The 25,522-nt window shown below is 34.2% G+C and overlaps 1 protein-coding gene across 3 annotated transcripts in view; it reads right to left on the bottom strand.

Moving 5' to 3' along the window:
- GABRA2 (gamma-aminobutyric acid type A receptor subunit alpha2) overlaps nt 1-25,522 on the bottom strand; it is a 129,107-nt gene that overhangs the window by 37,015 nt on the left and 66,570 nt on the right. For all 3 annotated transcript variants that reach the window (XM_033106785.1, XM_033106787.1, XM_033106786.1), the window contains 4 exons: nt 15,037-15,257; nt 13,007-13,089; nt 8,383-8,526; nt 7,065-7,217 (listed from right to left, as the gene is read on the bottom strand). In XM_033106785.1, coding sequence (XP_032962676.1) covers nt 7,065-7,217; nt 8,383-8,526; nt 13,007-13,089; nt 15,037-15,257 — 601 coding nt within the window. The remainder of the gene's footprint in view (nt 1-7,064; nt 7,218-8,382; nt 8,527-13,006; nt 13,090-15,036; nt 15,258-25,522) is intronic.

Here is a 25,522-nt window from a genome sequence, read left to right as displayed (position 1 = left end):
ATATAGCTTGTATTTTTAATTTTATATTTGTTACCACTATTTAACTTTCATACATTTATTATAGTTAAACCTATCAGCTTTGACACGAACATATTCTGCTGATTCAAAGTTATATATGTATTTGTCTATTTACCTCCCCTCTATACTTAGGTAGAGTCCTCTACTTGCTTCTTTTAACATACGCATCTATATTATTTATGTTACAAAATTTCTATTTATCTCAATGCAATATTTTATTTTCCTCATGACCCCTATCAAACAAATACCTTATTATTTTATACTATCTGTGATATATTTACTTACATATATATTTAGCTCTTTCTGGAATATCAATTCAATCCTGTTCATTTTCTTTCTGATTTTAATCATTGTGTTATTTTCCCTTAAACATTTTTCTCTGTATTATTTGTGCTCTGAAAATCATGTAACCTTATTTTTCAAGTCATATGAATAAAAAATTTGTCATTTTTGGTGACAACAATTTTTTTATCTTTGATTCAATAATTTGTAATTTTTGAAATAGGTATCTGAGAACATCCCTCTGTGTCTAAATCCTAGGAAACCCTCGTTGTGCTCATTCAATGCTGTATTTTTTATATCTCATGAATTTTCAAAATTATTTTACTGAGATAAAATTCATATAGCATACAACTCACCATTTTAAAGTGTACAATTCAGTGGTATTTATGCATTCATAATGTTTAGCAACCACCACCTCTCTCTATTTTCAAAACCCTAGATCTTTTTCGTCACCCTAGAGAAACACCCTGTTCTTATTAAGCAATCACATCCTGTTTCCTCGGCCTCCATCCACTGGTAACTACTAAACTGCTATAGATTTGCCTATTTTGCATTTATTAATATAAAAGAATTCATATGTGACCTTTTATGTCTGGCTTCCGTCACTTAGCATGATGTTTTTGAGGTCCATCCATGTTGTAATATGTATCAGTATTTAATCGTTTTTTATGAATGAATAATATTCCATTGTAAATATATCCCGCATTTTGGTTATCCATTCATCTGCTGATATGTACCACTTCTTATGGGTTGCTTCCATCTTTTGACTATTAAGAATGATGCTGTTACAAACATCAGGTTTCCATGTGAACATATGTTAACATTAATCGGGTATATACCTAGAGTTGGAATTGGTGGGTCATGTGGTAATTCTGTTTCACATTTTGAGAAAATGCTAAACTATTGTTTTCATAGGTTGCACCATTTTGCAATTCTACCAGCAATATAAGAGGGTTTCTATCTCTCCACATCCTCGCCAACACTTATTTTCTGTTTTCTCTTTCAATTTTTTTTATTATTAGTTTAGACATCTTAAAGTGTGTAAATGTATTTTATTGTGGTTTTCATTTGCATTTCTGGAATGTCCAATGATGTTGCCCATCATTTCATTGTATACTTTCTTTAGAAAAAAAAGCCCATTCAAGCACTTTGTTCATTTTCTAAACCTGTTGTTATTTTTTTTCTTTTTTTTGAGTTGTAAGACTTCTTTACTTATTCAGTATATTAAACCCTTATCAGACATAAGATTTGCAAATATTTTTTCCCATATGTAAGTTGTCTTTTCACATTCTTGATAATGTTCTTTGAGGCCTCAGAGTTTTCATTTTAATGAAATTCAGTACACCTATTTTTTCTTTGTTACTGGTGCTTTTGGTGTCAGATCCAAGGTTATAAAGATTTGTCCTATGTTTTCTTCTGATAGTTTTTAAGTTTTAGGTTTTTTAAATAATTTTTTGTATTTTTGAATTACAGTTGACATATAATATTATATTAGTTTCTGGTGTACAGCCAGCATACTGATTAAATACTTCTGTAACTCAAGAAGTGATCATCCCAATAAACCTGGTACCCATCTGACACCATACATCATCATTACCATATTATTGACTATATTCCTTATGCTATGCTTTACATCCCCATGACTATTTTGTAACTACCAATTTGTACTTCTTAATTCCTTCTACTTTTTCACCCACTCCTCCACCCCCCTCCCATCTGACAACCATGAAAATGTTCTCTGTGCCTATGAGCTTATTTCTGTTTTGTTTGTTTCTTTTGTTCTTAGAGTTCCACATATAAGTGAATTCATATGGCATTTCTTTGTCTTTCTCTGTCTGACTTACTCTACTCAGCACAGTACCTTCTAGGTCCATACATGTTGCTGCAGATGGCAAGATTTCATTCTTTTTTATGGCTAAGTAATATTCCATTGTATATGTGTACCACTTCTTTATCCATTTATCCATTCAGAAACACACAGGCTGCCCAGTATCTTGGCCATTGTAAATGACATTGCAATGATCATGAGAATGCATATGTCCCTTCAAAGTAGTGTTTTGGGTGTCTTCAGATAAATACCCAGAAGTGGGATTACTAGGTTCTTCTTTGTGTCTTGTAATAGTATTTGTTTTAATGTCTGTTTTGTAGGGTAAAAGTATTGCCACCTCACCTTTTTTTTTTTTTTCAATTCTAAATTTCATGAAATATCTTTTTCCATCCCTTTATTTTCAGTCTGTGTGTCTTTAAATCTGAAATGAGTCTCTTGTAGGAAGCATATATAATGATTTTGTTTTCTTATTCATTCAGCCATGCTATGTCTTTTGCTTAGAGCATTTAACTCGTTTACATTGAAGGTAATTGTTAATAGATATGTAATTATTGCCATATTATTTTTTTAAAGTATAATTTCCATTTTATTTTCCCCCAGTGTTTTTTTTTTTTTGCTTGTTCGTTTATTTTCATTGCCATATTATTATTCATATTTTTTATCTTTTTTTTCTTCTTGAAGAAATCCCCTTAACATTTCTTGTAATACTGGTTTGGTGGTTATGAACTTCTTTAACTTTTTGTTGTCTGGGATGCTCTTTATCTGTCCTTTAATTTGAAATGATAGCTTTGCTGGGTAATCTTGATTATAGGTCCTTGCTTTTCATCACTTTGAATATTTTGTGCCCGTCCCATCTGGCCTGCAAAATTTCTGTTGGTAAATCAGCGGACAGTCTGATGCAAGCTTCCTTATAATTAACTAACTTCTTTTCTCTTGATGCTTTTAAGATTCTCTCTTTGTCTTTAACCTTTGGCATTTTAATTATGATGTGTTTTGGTGCAGACCTCTTTGGGTTCATCTTGTTTGGGACTCTCTGCACTTTCTGGGCTTGTATGTCTATTTCTTGAACCAGGTAAGGGAAGTTTTCTGTCATTATTTCTTCAAATAGGTTTTCAATTCCTTGCTCTCTCTCTTCTCCTTCTGGTATGTTGGTGTACTTGATATTGTCTCAGAGGCCCCTTAACCTATCCTTATATTTTTGGATTCTTTTTTGTTCTTTTTGCTATTCTGATTGGGTGTTTTCTGCTACCTTATCTTCCAGATTGCTGGTTTGATCATCTGCTTCATGCAATCCACTGTTGATTCCCTCATATATTCTTTATTTCAGTTATTGTATTCTTTATTTCTTACTGGTTCTTTTTTATGTTTTCTATCTCCATTTTTATGTTTCTTATCTCTTTATTGAAATTCTCTCTCAGATCACTGATCATCCTTATAATCAGTGTTTTGAACTCTGAGGATGGTAGTCTATTTGTCTCCATTTTGTTTAGTTCTTTTTCTGGAGCTTTGTTCTGTTCTTTCATTCTGGACATGCTTCTTTGTCCCATTTTGGTTGCCTCCTTGTGTTTGTTTCTACACATTAGATAGAGCTTCTATGCCTCTCCGTCTTAGTAAAGTGGCCTTATGTATTAGGTGTCCTGTGGAGTCCAGTGGTGCAGTGTCCCTGCTCTCCTGAGCTGGGTGCTGCAAGTATGTCCATTGTATGGATTGTGTGTGCCCTCTTGGTGTAGTTGAGCCTTGGTTGCTGTTTGCATGTCAATGGAAGAGACTGACCATTGGGCTGACTGGTTGTGAGGACTGGCTGTGACTACAGTGGAGGAACTGTGGTGCAGGGGCTGACCCTACAGAGGAGGATTTGCTTTAGCAGAGCTCTGGTGCCTGCGCAGTCTGCCCTTTGGATGTGTTGTCTATGGATGTGACCTGGTGGCTCTTTGGTGGGGTCCAAATTCAGTCACCAATTGTGCTGGTCCTGGGGACTCCTGAGAGAGGCCCCATCAAGGGCAAATTTCAGCAATAGCCTGTGCCCTGCCCAACGCCACTTGATATGAGCCACAAAGCAATCCACAGATGTCTTCGACCAGTGCTGCTCCCAGAAGTGCCTGGGAGAGACTAAAGTGGAATTGAGGCAGACTGCCCCTATTTTCAGGCTGGGGGCTGCTTAGCAAGAGGTACAGGGCATGCTAAGGCTAGATCCAGCTTGCCTGGGATTTGTGAAACTTTATCAGATTTTAGGAAAGTCTACAGCATGAATCATGACAGGCCATCTGTATGGAAAAGCCACTGGAAGTGGATTGAGTGAGCTGCAAGTTTGGTGGGGTGGGGTCTCAGTTTATCAGCAGGTCAGGGCAGCCCTTGTTAGCCAGGTTGATGGAGACTCAGGTATGGCAGCCACCTGCAACTGCATGCAGGGAGGGGGAAGGGCTCAACAAAGGTACAATGGCTTCTGCCAGCACTTCTGTCTAGAAGAAAGCTGCCCCTTCAGCCTTTGCCTTAAAACCAGACAATTCAGTTTCTTCCCAGCACCTTTCAAGTGCTGCCCCAGCACTGGAGCCCAGAGCAAGTGATTCTGTCAGTGAGTAAGACCATGTGTGGAAATTTTAAGAGGAGTGCTTTGAACTCCAGCTGCCCTCCATCTCACTCAGCCACAGCCTCCACTGGTTTTCACTGCCAAAAGTTATGGGGACTTCTCTTCCTAGCTGGCACTGGAACCCTGGGCTCTGGAGCCTAGTGTGGTGCTGAGATGTCCTTGCTCCTCAGGGGCGACCTCCACAGCTGAGATATCTTTCCTGATTTTTAACTGCCAAACATTGTTAAGGAGGCCAGCCCATTCCACATCTCTGTCTTCCTACCAGTCTCAATGTGGCTTCTTCTGTATGTCCTTAGTTATAGTACTGCTGTTCAGCTAGACATCATGCAATTCTCAATGATCGTTATTCTGTAGCTATAATTTTGATGTAGTTGTGAGAGGATGCAAGCACAGTGTTTCCTACTCTGCCATCTTGACTAGAAATCCCTGTCTTCTAGTTTTAGATTTTGTATTAAAGTTTTATATCCATCTGAATTAGTTATTGCATCTGGAATGAGGTAGGGGTACAACTTCATTACTTTGCATGTTGTTGGTGGTCATCCAGCTGTCCCAGCACCATTTGATGAAGATACTTCTGTTTTCCCATAGAAAAGTCTTGACACCCTTGTTGAAAATTAATTGGTCATAGATGTTTAAATTTGTTTCTGGACTCTCAATTTTATTCCATTGGTCTATAAGATATGTCTATCCTTATGACATTTCCACACTGTTTTGATTAGCATAACTTCATACTAAGTTTTGAAACTGGAAAGTCTACCAACTTTGTTTTGATTTTTCAATATTGATTTGGCTATCTGGAGTCTGCTTGCAATTCCATATGAAATTTAGGACTGGTTATGCAACTTCTGCTACAAAGGACATTTTGGACTTTTGATGGTTATTGAATTGAATCTATAGATTGCTTTGGGGATTATTCTCATTCTAACAGCATTGTCTTCAAATCCAGGAACCTGGGATGTTTTCCCATTCAAATAGGTCTTTTTAAATTTCTTTCCACCATGTTTTATCGTTTTCAGTGATTAAGTCTTTCACCTACTTGTTTAAATTTATTTCTAGGCATTTTACTCTTTTGGATGTTGTCAATTGAATTATTTTCTTAATTTCCTTTTGAATTATTCATTGCTAATGTGTAAAATTAAACTGATTGGATTAATAATAAGAATAGCTAACAGTTATATAGCACATATTAAATGCCAAGGATGTTTTAAGAGCTTTATATAGGTCTGTGGCCTCAAAAAACTATAGTAGCTTGCTACTGCCTGTAAGATAAAGGTAAGTTGTATTAACATGGCCTAAACGGTCTTTCTTATCTGGGCCTTAAACTTCAATCTGTATGTATTTCCACTGACATTGAAACAGCTCACTGTCACCGAACACACTATGTTCTTTCATCTTTTGATGTCATTTCATTACACAACCTATCATTTTTGGCTAAGATTCTTGCCCCATCTCATCTGTCTGGGAATCTTCTACTCATCCTTCAAGATTTAGCTCAACTGTTAACGCAACTACTTAATCAGTTCTCCTAAAGATGATCCTTGCTGCTGTTTCTATAACAACTTGTATATGCCTAATTTATAATGCCTTCATCTTGTGTTGCCATTATTATTATTATTATTATTACTATTGCTTATTATGTTGTCCTCCACTATACTGAGCTAGTTGAATGCAGGAACTATATTCCACATGAATTTGCAGCTCTAGGGCCTGGTGCAATATCTGATATAGTAGATTCTCAATAAAACTTTTCTAAATGATTGAGTGGAAAAAATGCACAAAGGAAATCTACCTTGTTATAAAATGTGCTTCTCCTGGTTCATATATCCAAAGAGCAGTAACCAAGTTCTCTTGAATGGTTTAAATCAAAAAAATTAAATTTGTTATTAAACACAGTAATGGAAGTGAATGGGTGTATCTCTTTCTCTCCATCCTCCCCTCCCATTCTCTCTCTAACTTAAATTACTAAGATCATCTTTGTTTATCTAAAAAATAAAACAAAATAAACATAGAGAGCCTAGAAATATGGTACTGTTATATTCTAAATTAAAATCTCTAACAATATTTTACTTATACTAACATGGACACAAATGTTAAGAAGCAAAATGATTTAACAAAAAGAGGACAATGTATTTCCAGAAGATTTGAGTACTATTTATATCCCTTACTAACATTGTGGTACTGACTCTGTATTTTACATCTCTGAGCCTCAGTTTCCTCATCGACAAGGTGAAGCCAATATCCGCTGGCCCCCACACCACAATAATTGATGTATCAAGAAAGATAATGCTTTCAAAAGTATCCTATGAAACATAATGTGCTCTACAACAAAGTGTGTAGTTATCCACTCACCAAACACAGTTCTTGCAGGCACAGATTCTCTGTTAAGCCAGAATGACACTTGGGAGAGAATGACAGTCATGATGCAAGGCAGATATGTCTGAATCACAAAATACCCAATTTTTCTTTTCAAGTGGAAATGAGCTGTCATTACGGTATATTCACCTAGAAGAAAAATTTAAGAAGCTTAAGGAACTGTGATAGTCAATAGTTTGCACATTTTGGAAATGAAAGGGATTATAGAAAGAACAGTCCCTGATTTTTAAAAGGAAAGAATTTATCACATATATGACATGAAAAGCATATAACCTTTAAATGTCTCCTTAGCATAGCAAGAGTATTTAAAGGAGCATCTTAATACTACCAAGAAACTTGTACTGCACATCTACAGCATGGTACTTGTTTTTCTCCCTAGGTTGTACTTATATACCAATGGGGGTGCAGGATTAATAAATCTTCTGTAGCCATAGATTCTTTTACCTACTTAGGCCCCTCATCCCTACTGGTACCAGCCTCAAGTTCAGTTCTCTCTGGCTCTTTAAGCGTTGATCTTTGGCCACATCTCCAAGACCGATCTTCTGGTCCAGATTTTCCAGTTTTGAACCTGTAACCAATTCTGAATTTTTCAGTGTTATATGTCTGCTCTTATTCACTGCAGTCAGTTTTATCCTATCCTCAGAGCTACCTTCCTTTCTGCTCTCTGGGTTTACATCTGTCAGATATAAGCTCATTAGTCCACATTTTTTAGATGAAGATAACCCTTAGAAAGGGCATCAGCTTTCCCACACAAGCCAGTAGTAATTATCCATAAATTGGGAGTTGAATATGTACCAATGCAATATACAGATGATGTATTATAGAATTGTACACTTGAAACCTACATAATTTTAACCAACGTCAACCTAATAAATTCAATAAAATAAAATTTAAAAATCTGACGAAGGCACTCTTAAAAACAAAGAGTTGAGTAATCATGTTATCCAAATAGGGGGAAAAGAATTAGAAAACTAGGGAAATTGTAACACTGAAGGAAAAGTGGATTGTCAGAGGAGACACACTTTCTGGGTATGAGGTATGTTTTAGAGTACTGTTTCTGAAACTCTAATGCACCTTGGAATCTCCTTGGAATCTTGTTAAATTGCAGATCCTAACTTAGTAAGGGGTCAAGCCTGAGATTTTGAATTTATAAAAAGCTTCCAAGCACTGTCCATGCTGCTAGTTCTTGTACATAAACAGCAAAAGGTTTTAAGCAAACTGATATATTTCTAGGGACTTCAACCTATGAATTTTCTTAGAAACTATCTTTTATTTTTAGACTCATTTTACTAACCTGTACTGGATTTAATTGTCTCCTTCCCAATTGATTGGCCCAACAGATCATATTGATTTAACCTGGAGCCATCAGGAGCAACTTGTACGGAATCAGATGCATTGTAAGTCCAAATATAAGTGACCTCTGAGGTTGTGTAAGCATCTGTAGGAAGTCAGGAAAAAAAAATTATCACTTTAGTAAGAACCATCAATAAAGTACAACATCAAGTGTTGTATATTGCATAGAATCACTGTTAACTAAAAACAATCAACTGTTGATGTTTATAGATCACACTTTTTAGGGTAAAAAGTATCTGCAGTTTACAACTTCAATATGAAGTTGACAAAAAGAGACAATCGTGCTCATAAGAGTATCTTCACTGCAACCACGTTGAGAAGTGAAGAGCACATTTCTCTTTAGACCTTGCAAAAATCACTAGGCCTCGAGAAAGTTAAAACATCTCTTATAGTCTCACAGTGGTAGATGAAGATACTGTGGTTAACAGGTTATGAATGCCCGTAGCCCAGTTGAATAGTTTAGAACAGCAATCACTCATGAAATGACAATCATAATCCAAAATAATATTGTTTCTGGACATAAAGTAATTTAGTTAAAAATTAAATGACTTAGCTGTCATGACACAATGCTTTTCAATGCTTTTCATTAGAAGAATGAAGACTAATTATTGCAGAACATGTAAAGTTAATGAGAATGCTATAGCTTCCTCAGGTTAGGAACACTTTTAAAAACATTTTCATTCTAAAATTAATGCATACAGATCTCATTGGACTCTAGTTTCATTTCATCGCAGGTGAATTATTGGTTGGTAGGAAAAGACTTAATTGTACATGTATTCATACAGACTTGGGTTAACTTCCTGTTTTACTTGGCCAAAGAAGCAGAACTGAGATGCCTCTAGACCAGAAGGCAGACAGCATGTTTTGTCTTAGCTGTCCTCTGGTCCTGGCATTTCCTTTACACCTGTATGTCCTGATGTGGGATGCAGGCTGAGTCTCTACACAGTAGAATAAACAGGCAACTCTTGCGACACTACTGACCTTGTGAAGAACTTCTAAATACTTTTGCTCATGTGAATGTTTAGAAATATTAGTTATGCCTGGTCCTTGAGCAAACCTCAGCACCATGGTCAAATTCTCCATTAAGGGAGAGAAAAGAACAGCTATCTCTGGCAATATCTATTCCTCTAGATATCCAGGAAACTGGGAAGTTTATTTCCCTGCCTTCAGTAAATTTTCTAGTTTAAACCTTGTACTGGGGTGGTCCTAGTACTTATCTTGATCCAAAATCTGTGATCATAAATCAATTCCCATTTAAGCATCAGTAACAATAAAATGAATGTTTATAAATTTGAATTTGTGTCTTATTCTCTGTGTGGTCTTTTAGTGGCATACTACAATATTGCCTGGTTTTCTGAATGTCTCAACTAAATGTTACTATCAGTGAAACATTGACTTAATTGTACATGTATTCACCTATAATCACAAGTAAATTATATTATGTGAAACAATTTTTGAAATAAGATTCTAAAAATATGTATGTATGTATATATACACATATGTATATTTAATAGAGATATATTCATACTAGACATATAGTATGCATATGAATGAATTCTAGTTACTCTAAGCTTTCCATTTTTTATTAATTTCAACTAGCTAGTCATTGATGATTCTAAGATTAGATAACTAACATCAGTAATGTGGATAACTAGCAATTTATTTGCAAATCAAGTGGCTTGTTTTGTTTTCCTATGAATACATATCATGGCCCTCTTTTCAATAAAATTTCAAATGGCACAGAATTTGACAAATTAAAGACATATCACATGTACCACTTTACATCACAAGGCCTCACAATACTCAAATAGTTATGAATCCTAATGAACTATAATTTTTTTAAAGTAATTACAGCACCATTTTTGATTCTGATGTTACCTTAAAATATAAATAAGATAAAATGAAACCCTACAAATGTGATGACATTTTAAGAAACTAGTGAGACCCTGATGGGCAGGGACTCTGATTTATGTTTATACTTTTAATACCTGGTACAGTGCCTGACAAACACAAAAAAGTTCTTAAATCATTCTTGCCAGATTAATAAATAAAGTAATAATATTTTATGACATTTACTGTTATAGAAAATGGAAATCTGGGTAGGAGCTCAATGGTATATTAAAGAAAATTATCCTTCCCATGTTTTTTATAAAAGAAGCAATTATTCCATTTCATTATTTATAGAGGAATGTATTTCTTTAGATTTGGGGTCTGGAAAGGGCAGATATAGCAGAGAGCTACGCAAGGAGGCTTAGAGGTACTCTCCGGTACACTAACACACATATAAACCAGGAGGCCATTGCAATGTATCTCAGTGAAGTATAAAAGAAGAGAAACCTATTTTTTTTAAATAAATTTCACTATAAATTCCATCTTCAAATCAGGCTTTCATTATATAATTTTAATTCTGTCAAATGATCCATTTTTTAGTACTGTTCTGCATTAAACATTAAATACATACTGACTGATTCTTCACACATGGTAACCAAAAAAAATCCCAAAATGTCTTTAATTATTAATTTTTTATGCAAAAAGACAACTTTCCATTCATTCTGGGTTGCTGCACAGAATGTGCCTAGACTCCCATTCAGGAAGTTTTAAATCAAGTTAAACAGCAAGGAAATATATAAAAATGTGAGGCAACAGGAATAAAACGAAACAAAATTAAGTTCAAAATTATGAACTTAGAGAAAAGATGCTTCTTTTAGTTCAGGACAATGATAATGTTCCAGAAATTCCATAATTTGGGGGGAAACGAGGAGTTTTTTAAGTAAGACAGAAATAAATGGCTGCTTCTGCCAAAAATTTGTTGTGCCAACATCTTAAGGTTTGGGTTAGCTTGTTAGTCTATTAGTCCATGATGGTCCATAATGATGCTCATGCTTTTGAAACTTATACATCAAGAACCCACTGTTCGCAAGGATTAATAAAAGGATATATAAATTGTTTGTTCAATGCGTCAAAACATAAACATGAAGAAAACTAAATAAAAAAAACAGAGAATGATTATCAACAAACTTTTGTTTGTTGCCCATATCATTTGTAGACAACCATATTCTCAAGCATGCAATATTCCACTACTCTGTAGACACACTATTAAGAATTTTAAATCTTATTTAAAATAATTTCACGTGGATTTATTTCAGTATTGAGACTTCACCTTGTTTATATTTGGCGTCTTAATAGCGCTAACTTGTCCACTGAAAAATGCCTTTCCTTCTTGCATCATTATCATGAATAAATTCTTTCTGTGGTATGAAGGCTTTTTAAAATTGTTTTCTTTAATATCGCTTATGCAATGCAAATGAGTTTTTCCCTGATGCATCTGCTGTAGTTTTTTCAGCATCATATTTATGTTGTATAACATGATTGACTATCTTAAATAATTTTGGATGAAATGCCAGTATTGAAGTGGTGGTTTCCATGACAATAAAAAAGAGCTTTGTAGTTAAACAAAGGAGAGATGCTACAAGAAAATTGAGAGCTGACACCTTTTTGTAAGAATGAACAGAACAAGCAAGATTGAACTTTTCATTCCACAAAACTATGGTCATCAAAATAATTAGAGGGTTTTGCATTCATATTAGCTATCATTCTTCCCTTTCTCTCACTCAATACAGTCTGTGGGGAGAAGGCACGCTACTCAGACAGAAATGTTTTTAATCAGGTTAGAGAACTACATTTTTATTCAAGAGAAGGAAAAGTCAAAAGCTGCTCAAAATGGACAAAGATGGGAGTGCCAGAAAGAGCAAGGTTTCTGGAAAGGTCAGGCAATGGGACATGCTCACACAAGAAAGAAGCTGCTGAGTAATGTCCATGAATTTATCCTGAACCTGTCCTGAATGGCTTGTGGGCCTCGGGATTGATTTGACCTTCCCTCTTTTCACTTATTCCGGTAGAGTGAATGTTTCTGCTTGACATACAAGATATAACCTCAGTGACCTAAAGGTGGCAAAATGCACAGAGCCATTTTGGGAATATTCTATGTATGCAGAAGGTGCCTGCATGTAGCAATCCAGCTACATCATGTCCTTCAAATTTATTTTAGGAAATTAAAAAGAAAATACCTTCCATTAGTTAAAAAGTAGAAAGATAATTGCACAGATACAGCTTCTGTGACTGCCATTTGCAACAGGCTGATAGCTACTTGAATAAACCATAGAATCTGTCCTTTACAAGTCATTCTGAGTTGACAAAAATGAAACATTTATTTCACATTTTTTTAATGTGCTAGCATTTGGCAAATAAGGTAAATTACATAATCCTGACCTTCAAGAATCTTCTGGTCTAGTTTTACACATTTATGAAAACACATGATGTTTTTTATTAGCAATAAAAGGAATGATCATTTAAACACCATGATTAAAATGTAATGATATTTGAAACTAAAATAGGGTTAGCCAATTAGTTCTGTGAGGGAAATCAGTGTGTCTTTTACTTCTGCATTTTATTGGGCAAGTAGTAAGTATTCCATAATATGAGAAGAGACTATACAGTGAAGCAATGCTGCTGACTATCCTGGATACTATTGACCCGACACATGTTAACTACATCCCCATACTTACAGCTGCCAAATTTCAGAGGACATGAATGAGCATCCATTGGAAAATCCTCCAAGTGCATTGGACATTCAGCTTGAACTGTAAGCCTAAAAGTCAAAAGTCCACTCTTTGTTTAAGTAAATTGGCAAGTCAAGATAAATCACTCCTTACTTTTGTCAACAGAATTAATGATGAGGTAGGACCTTCATTACAGCATCAGAATAGGCTAATTCCCATTTAAATATGTTTTTGTTCTTTCATATTTAGATGATCCTTCAGGAAGCATTAGCATATATAAAACATGAGCTCAAATAACAGTAATATTTATTTACAAATGTAATTACCTGTTGTATACTCTATGGTTTATTAAAAAGTAAAGAAGTCATATACACATTTCTGAAGAATTATTTTCTCATTAACCTCTATTAGTATTTAAAATATTAGAGAAAAAAAAAACTCTATAATGAAAAAATTGTCATTTTCTCCCATCATCTCAACAACCATATAGCAAAATTGATATGAGAAATCAATATTAGCTCAGATGAGCTCTCTTCAAAAAAATTTAAACTGAATCAGTATCATATGTAGGTATATGAATATAAATATAGAAATATATATATAGATACATATATAGATTCATCTCCTGAAAATAGCTTGTTGATACTAAACTGTTGGTTAAATTATGGACACAAGTTATGAATTTTAACTAAATATTTTTATGTATCTACATGATCACAATAAAGAGATTGTGATCATAGCAAATCTGTTACAAAGAAAGCAGTCATCAAGTAGTCCATTTCACACAAAGATAAAGTGAATAAAACACGTACTAAATCAAACTTATAGAAGAATCTCTCATAATGAGCAAAATAATTGTGGACAACACAAGCTATAATCTAATTATAGCTTACATACTTCTAAGAGAGTATTTAAGCAGAACCCCATGCAATAATTTCCAAAACTCAGTGTGTTATCTGACTATATTTTGTTTAAGACCCAAATTTTCAATCACTGTCTTAATCCTTAGAAATGATAAAAGTGTGTAAAATCATAGAGGAATGGCCTCTGAATTGAAAGTTTCAGAGAGAGAGGCAAAAATGGAAGCTAACACTTCCATTTTAGGCAACGATCATTTAGCAATGAGTCTTCAAGAAATTTTTCTTTAAAAATCAGGACTATTATTGCCCCTTGGTAAATAATGTTCACAATTGAAATCGACCACTTAATATTTTGTATGAAATGACATTACATAAAATGCCTGAAATACACATCTGCTGATGAAAGTTATCCATGATTTAAATTTAAAGCCTTTATTAAACATTTTAATTTTAGATTATACATCATTTTATTAGATTTGTGATGATTTTCATTGTCACATAATACAAGCAACTTATTTTTAAAGATTGATTCATGGAAATAGTAAAAATGGAATAGTAGTTAGTGTCAACAGTCATATATCCCTTTAGATGTTTTAAAAAAATTTTTTTTGTAAATTTTTTTTTAATTTACAAAAAGGCAATTTCATATGGTTCAATATAATACTTATGCTTATGGTATCAATCTGCTTATAAGCCTCATTAATTAAAAACTTCCTCTGACTTTTTAAAATTTATAGTTTTTTCTTTAGACTAATTTCATCAGGTGGATCACAATATTAAACAAAAGCTTGCTTAAAATCATTTAAATGTTTGATGGGCTATCTGATGAGATATTAAAAATAAAATTACAAGCTGGTATAAAGAAAAGTTTAAGTCATGCTATTAAACTGTACTTAATTAAAATGTAGTGTGCAAAATAGCCAAAAATATCAATTCTTAATAATTAAGGGAAGTCTTACATTTTTAACACATTAAGATGAGAATCAAACTCATAAATACTATTTTATGTTTATTTTTAAATATGCAAGCATTTACCATGCATATTATGGATACTTCAATAATCTCTTAAGAAAACCTTCAACTTGTGCTAATACTTGACAAGTAGGTTGACCAGTTTTTTTTTAATACATGGATTTGCCAGTATTTAAATGCAACATACCAAACCTAAAATCATACCTCATTGTGTACAGCAGAGTCCCATCATCCTGGATTCGAAGAAGCTTATTTGGCATTGTCATATTATGAGCTACTGATTTTTTCCCATTGTGAAAGAAGGTGTCTGGAGTCCAAATTTTGCTAGCCATTAAATTGTTAAGTCGAAGGATGTTCATAGGACCTTTAAATTTTAACCGTTCATCTTTCCATTTTTGTCGAAAGAAAACATCTATTGTATATTCCTGAAATATAAAGTAGCATTCTTTTGAAAATAATAAATGTTCTACATACAAGGATTACAAAACTCCAACAAAAACAATAATATGAATAGTTTAAAAAGAGAGAAGCTATAATTGAGAGAAATAAATTTTGAATCAGAAAGATCATTCCTTTCTCTTATCAATAAATACTGCCACTTACAATGGGATAAAGTTTCTGTATGAACACAATTAACGACATATTATTACGAGAGGAAAAGAATAAATTGACTTTATCTGGTCTCTTTCAGTTGAACAAGGTCTCAAACTGCTTTAGTGTATTCTATGGTCTAGAACTATTTGGAGAGGGGGCATGCTTGGGGTAGTGTTTGGGTGGACTGTTTTAAGTCATTTATCTCAAGAAAGAATGAGCAGGCAGCCTTCTCAGTAGAAAAAAAAAAGAAAGAAACAACTATTAAACACACTGTCAGATCTTTATGAATCATCATCTCCTGTTGCCAAAGAAACTGTAGAATATCTCATTATTTTAAATCCTAAAAAAAAAGGTGAGATATCATATTGTTAGCAAGAATGTACTGGAGGTTGATGATGATTTTAATAAAGTTTATTTTGTGAAATTAGTTGTAAAAGGAAGATTTTGAAAAGTTATTAGAATACTTAAAATACAAATATTTTTCAAACTCCCTCAGGTTAAAATATATTTTTAAATATTCATACAGACCATCTAGTTATCAATTCTTTTATTATCATTCTCCAATATTTGTTAGCTGAATCTCTCTCTCAATCTCTTTCTCTGTTCTTCTCTCCTGTCCCTCTCTCTCTCTTTCTCATTGCCCCCCTACTTGTCCATTCCTCCTGTCTTTTCACTTTGTCTTAGCAGAAGAGAATGCATACATTTTAGATGAGATACACAATTCACAATCGTGACTAATGCTGACAATCTATTGGATGTTAAAATGTCAGCGTGTTTGTGCACTCACATGATAACTAATTAAAATGTTTAACTACACACTGGAGGTTGGAAATTCAGAAATTCTCTTTGAGCATATAGTCAGTTATCACACGTTTGAAAATAAACACTGCAGTAATTGACTATTTCACTTAACTAAAATTGTGTGTGCAAAAAGGGGCAGATAAAAAAGGCCATATACTTATGAAAATATCAACTCACTTGTACAAATATTAATCAAGTAAATGAAAGTAAATGATTCCCAGTGATCCCTCAAAAATTGAATGGATGAAGATGATAAATATCAGCCATAGGTACTGGCATATGAACCGTTTATGAACAGTGGTTCTGGGCTGTGCTTCTAATCCGTAGGAGAAAATTTTATAATCTAACCCACCCTCAGTCTCCATGGTTTAGTCATTGTTTTACATGTTTAATTCCATATAGAAGAATTCAAATAACAGCAACAACAATAAAAAATCTAGATTAAGGTATGAGTCTTTATATAAGTTTTTAGGCCAGAGTTTCTTTCCAATTGTGGTTCCCTCAAATTCTAGCCAAACGCGAGTATCTATAACATTTACTTTTCCAGGAGAATTGAATGTATTTTACAACTTTTTTATCAAACTTCAAATTCAATTTTTCCCTTCCTGTAAATTATGGTATGTTGTACTTGTTTTAGATGCTATTGCTATGGCAATCATGTCCCACAGCCCTACCTGGGAGCTACGTAAGGTTTACAAACAGTACGTTTCAGGCCATCCGTTTTAAAAATGGTTTTCAGGAATGCCATTTGTTTTTGGGCATTCACAGGTTCCCAAGTTGTGCCCTGCCAACCTATCCAGCATGATCTGGGCCCTTTTCTCCCATGCCTACCACGTACATTCATGTTATGTGCCAGGGAATTTTAAAAATCCTCACTCTCTACCATTTCTCAAATAAAACAAGTTCCCTACCCTCTCAAATGAGTTCTACTCACAACAACCACATTTCCAGTCCCTTAAACACCTGGAAAATACATAGTCATACATCTATCTTTCTTACTTGTAAAACATTCTATTACTATAAGATTATATATTGCAACTATACATTTGTTCCTCTGCCTCCCAACTGGCTTGCAAATCTTCAAGAAAGGGACCCTGGCTTTCATTTGTATATTATTTTACTTTGTCTTCAGACATATATTCAAGAGTAATAAGAATATTAAAAACCCCTTGTAACTATCACTGGCAGAAATGTCATCACAAATACTATTGCAGCCTTTCTTCTCCTGTTTATCCCTCCACAATCACATTCCCCTACTCTCTGAGGAAGTGATTTTCTTGAATTTGGTGTTTATAATTCCCATACATGTACTTACACATTTACTATACAAATATATGTGTTGTGTGTCACATTTTTAACATTTACAGAAATGGTACAAAAATATACTGTGTATATTTTTCTGACACTCACTTTTTTTCAGTTAGATAGTTGAGATTTATTCATGGCAATGCATCTAGTGCTTTGATTAATTTTCACTGCTACATAGGATTACCTTATACGAATATTTCATATCCTCATTTTTCTCCTTACTCTTATATATTGTTTTCTATTTCTAATTTGTTACTATTGTAAGCAATACTGCTATAAAAATTCCTATATAATGCTTTTAATACAAAGGTGTAAGAGTTAGTTTAGCCCAGAGGTTAGTAAACTCTTTCCATAAGGTGCCGGTTAATAAATACCTTAGGCTTTGCAGGCCATATGGTCAGTATCACAACTATTCAACTCTGCTATTGTGTGAAAGTCCCCACAGGCAATACATAAATGAGTGAGAGTGGTATGTTCCAACAATATTTTGTTCGCAAGAATAGACAGCTGACAGGATTTGGCCCTTGGGCGCTGGTATGCCCACCACTGCCCTAGAATAAGTTGGTAAGTGGATTACTGGAATGTATTGTATGTGCATCTTCAAAAATAACAAGATATTGTCAAATTGAAATCCTAAGAGGTATGCACATTTATTTCCCCACTAGCAGTGTATAAGCTTTCTTGTTTCTCTACAATTTGGTACTATTTCATTTTAGCCATTACGATTGGTGTGAAATGTTTCATAGCACTACCATTCACTGTTACCTATTGAAATTTAACACATTTTCATGTTCATTAAATACTCTAGTTTTCTCTTATGGATTGTCTGTTTATTTCATTTACTTAGTTTCCTTTAGGTTGACTTTTTCTTAATTGAGTTATAGATATTCTTTATATTATCTATATATAATTTTTTAAAATACACACTCAATATGAATTCTAATAAAGATAATAAAGATATATGATATATCATAAATATATCCTTGTATGTTTCTTCTTAAGATGTACATTAAAATTTAGATCCTGGAATTATTTTCTATCATGTGAGATAAAGATACAACATTTTTTTTCTAATGGGAAAAACAACTTTCTAGTGACATTTATTGACTGGCCATCTTTCCCCACAGATCTGCAATGGCATTTCTCTCACGTATCGAGTGTCCATATAGGTATGGATGTTTCTGAGATTTCTCTTCTTTTCTATTGTTTGTCAATCCCTGCATCAGTTCTAAAGTCATGATTACTATAGCTATATAATAATTATAATTAATAGTGTTTTCATTATTGTTCAAAGACATTTTATAATTCACATTATGACTTTTCTTTTTTATGTGAGAGATAGTGTGAAGTGTGGTTTTATGTTTCCAAATGTGTTAGTATCTTTATATATGTGTGTGTGTATTCAATGATGTTTAATTTTACTGCATTTGTAATAAGAGAATATACTCTGAAGATCCCAATTATTTCCAATTTATTGAAAATATCTTAAGACATTACCATCTTTTAATGGTAATTCAGTCCATTTAGATTTAATGCGATTACTAATATATTGGACATATCCCAGACTATATTGCTTTTAGCAGTGATAATTAAAATAATGAGGATTTTTAAAAAATCATGTTTCATGATTAACTGATGAAAATAAACAATAAAAGAGCTCTAGAAAATTGAGAAAGAGGAGCCATAAAAGAACACATACACATACACACACACACACACACACACACACACACACACACACGGAGTAGAAGGAGAAAAAAGAAAATTTAAGAAGCATATATAAAGAGACTAACAGTGTCAAATAGTGCTGAAATATCTTAAAAGCTTAGTCGAAAGAAGAGTCCAGAAGCTAGAATGCAAGAGTTGAGGATTGAACAGAGAGTACAAGAGGGTAAAAAGTAAAGTACTCTCCCCTAATCCTGAATTTGTAAATGTCATTAAGGGAAATCAGAGGTTTACTAGTAAAATCTAGAGACTAGCTAGTATCATTTAGCTGCTAACATGTAAAAACCACCTAAAACGCAGGAGCTGAAAACAGCAACCATTTATAATTAGCTCAGAAGTCATGAGACTAGTGGTCAGCAGACCTCACCTTGGCTCGGTTGATCTCAGCTATTCTTGCTCATGCATCTGTGGGCTAGGTAGCCATTGGCTGATCTGGGCTGCCAACATGCAGGGCCACTGGGACAATTCAGCTCTGCTCCGTCCTCTGTCTCTCATCCTCCTCCAGGGACCACTGGGCTATCGTGGGCTTATCAATCTTATGACAATGGCAGAAGTACAAAATAATAAACCCCAGTGCACAAGCACGTTTCAAGTCATTGCTTGTGTAATGTGTTTTAACATTTCATTGGTCAAAGCAAGTTACATGGTTAAGTTCAGTAACAAGTATTACAGAAGGTCACTCCACTTTCAGTGGGAGGGCGTTACAAAGTTAAACAGAAAAAGATGCGGATATAGAAAGAAGTGAAAAATGGGGGCCGTCACTGCAATCTATTACACTAGCCAGCTCTGAGAGAAAACTGAAATATTTCTGTGATGAATAAAGAGCTTGAGAGCATCTAAAACTTCACTTCATCATGTGACTCCAAAGAAAGTCTCATGAGTCTAATCCCAGGGAGGCAGGTTGGCTATCACTTAGCAAAAATAACTGTAATCAACTGTCTGGTACCGCAATGAAGAGAAAGCCTGTGAGCAGAAGCAGGATAATCAACTCAGAACAATGGTTTACAAAGTGGGGTATATACATCCATTTGGGGGTAGGAAGAAAATATAGAATCTTTATTTTTATATAGAATTCGTATCTCAATATAAGAAATACATGAAGCTTTGCTAATAGATAACATATGGAATAATATTGGCATTCTCACCATGTCCGTAAGTAGATGATGGTCAGGTATGTAAGGCATCTTACAACAAAAGAAGGAGCTTCAGTGGGGGATGGTCAAGTGATGCCTCCTTCATTTGCTTTCGGTGTACTGTGACTTGTACTTAGGTGAATTTGCAAGTTACAACATTTAGTTTTGATTAAACTCACTCTAGCGAAAACAGACAAATGGCTCCAAAAGATTACTGCTAAATTACACCAAGGGTTGAAGAAAACCCTAATAATTATACAGACACAAGTGGACAACAAGAAAAAGGGATATCACTTCTATGCCTAACATGAGCTCTTCATTAGCCACATGAAGGATGACGAACTCATCAACTAAAAAAAATCTGCAAAACCAAATTTATAATGATCAATGAGATTATTTAAAATATGGGTTTACACTCATTGTTTTTAATAATGAGCTTCCTCTTAAGCAAATGCTGTACCTTGAACTACTGGTTAATGATAACATAAGGTCATTGCTGCTAACAGTAAGTAAAAAAACAAACAAACAAACCACAGGAAAAAAACAAAACTAAACATCTAGAACATGAAGACAAACATCTAAAATTGGTGGATGGGTTTTTTAAATATACATCCATTTGGGATGATTCAGTAACCAATAGCCAAAGATGACCTTTTTTAAATTTGTATTTATAAATCTTTCTCATCTACAACAGTCATCAAAACAAGTATTAAAATAATGTGAATTAGAATCAGACCTCTTACTGTTATGTTATAAAGTATTTAAGAAAGATATTTAGAAATAATAAAGCACATTTAAAGATATAATTGCTAAAATATTATCATGAATAGCAAGCTTAAGTTGGAGCAAAGATAAATCTTTAATTATAAATATAATTATTCATGAAATAATAATTTAACTTTCTCTCATTCCAATTTCTGCTTTAGTGCTTACCTTATAATATTTTAATATATTAGTACAAAAGTATATAGATATATAAATACATAAATAAGTAAAGTTGATCCACTAGTTTTGCTTTCTAAATTCAAAAGACAGGATAAGGAGACATTTCAACCAAATAATATTTATTGGATATCCATTAAGTATAACAGGATTTGCAAATAAATTATTTACACATGGTTGCCTTAAATTCATATAAAGTGTACATTTTCAGTATTTAAAAATAATATCCTTGAAAGATTCGTTAAAATACATTTCAAATTTGCCATGAGTATATACTGATACAGAAATTACATTTTTGTGCATTATAAGACAATTGCCTGAGAAGTTCAAAACAATGCAACTTCTTCATACAAACTTAAGACTTAGACCCATGAACTAAGATTCTAAAATAAATAAATAATAACAAGGTCAACTGCAAAATCTCTCAGGGAATATACAAACAACTAAGGAAAAAACTTAGAACAAAACAAATAAAAAAAATTTGTAAGGATATAGTATGCAGCTATCAAGAGACATGAGACTTATTGTTGGGTAAAGCTGAAGAATTAAAGAATCCAAATACTTCCAGATTTGAAAAAATCTTTACCAGAAATTTAATCCAATTTCATTTTTTTATACCTGGGATTATAAATAAATTCAGTGAATTTCCTGTTTCCAAGCTTGTTAGGGGCAGAGCCAAGACAAAGGTACAGTTTCCAGTCCAAAATTTTTACTACCCCTAAGTGTTATTTCCATAATATGTATTGCAAACAAGGAAATCACTCTCTGTTGCACAGTTCATTGTGTAAACATGATTTCAAGGACACATTAATTTAGTGAAGACAGCATATTTTTAGTGTCTGGCTACATTAATTATAAGTAAATGTTTGTAGCCTATTTCTGATGAATTATATCTACTCACTAAAACAACCAAATGGCAGGCCTGCTCTTAGAGTGATTTCTCACTTACTTTGATTTACTGAATGTATTTTAAAGTACCAAATTTATTTTATTATACCCTCTTTGCTAATAAAGCCTAGTCTCCTCTGAGTAAATTACAATCAATGTGTTTCTTCTATAGAAAGAAAATGTGGTTTATAAAGCAGGTGTGGAGCAATTAAAGAAACAACAACCTTCGAATATACAAGAATGGTTGAACTCCAACACTTTCATTTAGTATTCAAAGGGGTTGAACCATAAATTAGGCCATTATTAGCACTGCAAACATTGCAAAAAATTAGAACCTTAAGAACAGATCAACAGAGTGTCAATAATCATAATTAGTACAAGATCAGAAAACTCTTTTATGCATAAAAGCTCATTCAGAGATTGCAGAAAACCATAGACATCGCATATCCCAACCATGGTGTAGATAAGCTGCCTGGGCTTTCCCTTTGGAAATAGGGGCCAAGCGAGTTTCATGACCAAATTAGAAACTTATACTAAAGATTCATATTCTAATTGTAGATTATTAAAATATAACTAATCAAAGCTTTCAAAATGATTACCAGTTATAATTTGTTAATTGAAACTCAATTTGATATAACATTATTTAAAATTCATAATAACCTTATTAAATATATAAAAGTATTGGCATTTCACAGGTAAGGAATACTTCTGAAGCCACATTCAAAAAAAAGAAAAAAAAAAAAAGACGGAGAGAGAGGGAGGAAGCCAAAATTTGAACCCCAAGTGTATGCTTCCTAACTCCATGCTCTTTTACTTATACAATATATAAAAACAATCTTTGGAGGCAAGACAACAGAGTGAAATTCCCTTATTTTTCAGACCAATCAATGGATGTCAGTCATGGATTATGGAAGGTGAAGAGAGAAATTAGTTGCAGGGCTGATATTGGAGATTTAGAATCTCTGTCAAAGTCTTTCCACATTTAAAAGTGACTCAAACACAAGACTGAAGGATAACAACAACAATAAATAGAGTAACACGATATAGATATTAACAGCATGCACTCTCAAGTCAGGTAGACCAAGGTATCTGACCTTGAGCAGGTTTACTTTCTCTTTATTTCAGTTGACTTATCTATAAAATGATGATAATAATAGAATCTACTTCTTAGAACTTATGTAAGGATGAAATGAGATCATATGTATAAAGTTCTTAGAAACTGTTTGGACATCAAGGAAGGTAACCTGGCTTAAGTCACCTTGAAAGTATCCTTCTCCCAATTCGCCATACTCAACAAAAGGGTGACCTGACAAGGGAGGGACACCCAGCTGCAAAACATCACAAAGTAAAGTGCAAGGGCTGAGTATGATGCCACAAGAGGTCCATTAAAGAATAAGCCACCTGTTTTTAGGTGTTTGGGGTAATAAAGCGTACACTGAGCGGAAATCACAAGAGTGGCCCATGAAAAAGTCTGCATTTATCTTCCAGCAATATAAATGGCATTGACTGGTGAGAGAAAATTATCAATAGCACAAGCTAAGTGAAAAGACATCTTCTTCCTTTTTATAATCTCCCTTCACCTTGCCTCAACTCTGGAAGACCCAGAAAAAGGAGAGAAAGAGGAGAACATGGCCAATTGCCTACATCCTTTGGCTGTGAACATGGCTGAGGAAAGGAGAGAAGATTTAAATGGCATAAGAGATTAATGTTTAAATTGGACTGGCGTGGACTCTTTGATATTTGAAAGTGAATGGAAAACTACAAGATGTGTCTGAGATGCTGCCATGATGTCAGGAAAGGAGATCCAAAGAATGAAGTGTTGCTGAGTTTATCAGTAGAATTTCTAAAGCCCTTGGGATGATGTCCAAATCCTTTCTCACAGCCTCTAAGGCCCAGAATAGTCTCTCCCTTCCTTACCTCCCTAGCCTCATGTTCAACAATCCACGTTTCACCCCACACGCTGTCTCTTGGAGCAATACTGATATTTTAGGGCCTCTGCTGTGTCATGCTCCATCTTACCACCCAATCTCATTGATCTCTGCTGCACTCTCTCTTTCTTACCAACCCCTACATTTGGCCAACTTTCACTCCACACTGAGAACAAGGACCAGAACCACCTCCTTCAGTGCTGTGCCACCAGCATCTAATAAACTGCCTGAAACACAGAAAATAAAAAATAATTAGCCCATGAATGAATACACAAGGATTCTGGGCAACAACTCCAATGGTCCATAAGGAGAAAGGCGTCAGTTGAGGTAGAAAAGCTCTCAAATATCTGAGAGCAGTCACCTGCATGTAATACCTTAACTCTTAAATTCACAAGTGTGAAGTATGTATGTGTGTCTGTGTAACTATATTAAACTAATTATAGTAGGCTTTTATTCTGTATAATAGATATATTTTAAAGAATGTCAACACATACCAAATACGCCATGGCATAGTAAGTTCTCTGGTAACAGAGGTCTACTATGTTTTAATTTTATTTGGGGATACTTTTATGGCTCTTTGCGTGGGGGTGGACTTGGCTATAAGTCCCTTTATTACCTGGCTCTGAGTTATTTTCTAGCCTCATCTCCTCCAAAATCCCTAAGAGCACTGTAGGTTCCAGTCACCGTGAACTTTTACATTTTACTAAATTCAACACACTCTTCCAATTTGTGCTAAAATACTCTTCCCATTATGAAGCTGGCCAATCCCTACTTGTCCTCCTTAGTGGTTTTATTTCCTAGAAATCTTCTCAGATACAGACATCCTCTACCCACATCCACTATACTACCATATTAATCCAAAAATACGTCAATGAAAGCATGGTCACACTGTTTTAAAATTGATGATTTTTTTTTTCCCTCAGCTGCACCCCCCACCACCACCAGTGCACTGGCAACAACTTGAGGACAGTACTGGTTATACTTCAGTATTTTAGCTCCCGACGCTGTGACAGACACTGAGTACGTATTTAGTAAATCCTGTTGAAAAAAAGCAAATACGACTCATGCCTTCTAGTAGCTCAGATGCAGTAAAAAGAAAGACATGTAAAGATTTTATAATCCTACGTGCAAAGTCATAAAAAATGTGTGAACAGCATGTGGTGAAGTACAAGGACCAGAAGCACTGAGTCTATTTGGAGGAGCCTAGGAAAACATCAGAGAAGATGAAATTTGAACTTGGCCTTGAATAAATGAAAGATCTCCAGTTGGCAAAGGAGGAGGGATGCATAACAAGAATAGGGAAAAACCTCCGCAAGGCCAGAGAGTTGTTAAAGATAATGGCATGTTCAGAGAACAGTGAGAAATTCAATG

Source organism: Rhinolophus ferrumequinum, chromosome 5, assembly GCF_004115265.2.
Source record: "Rhinolophus ferrumequinum isolate MPI-CBG mRhiFer1 chromosome 5, mRhiFer1_v1.p, whole genome shotgun sequence".
NCBI classification, from domain to species: domain Eukaryota; kingdom Metazoa; phylum Chordata; class Mammalia; order Chiroptera; family Rhinolophidae; genus Rhinolophus; species Rhinolophus ferrumequinum.
Note: the sequence above shows the minus strand (reverse complement) of the source record. Positions and strands in the feature narration are given on the sequence as shown.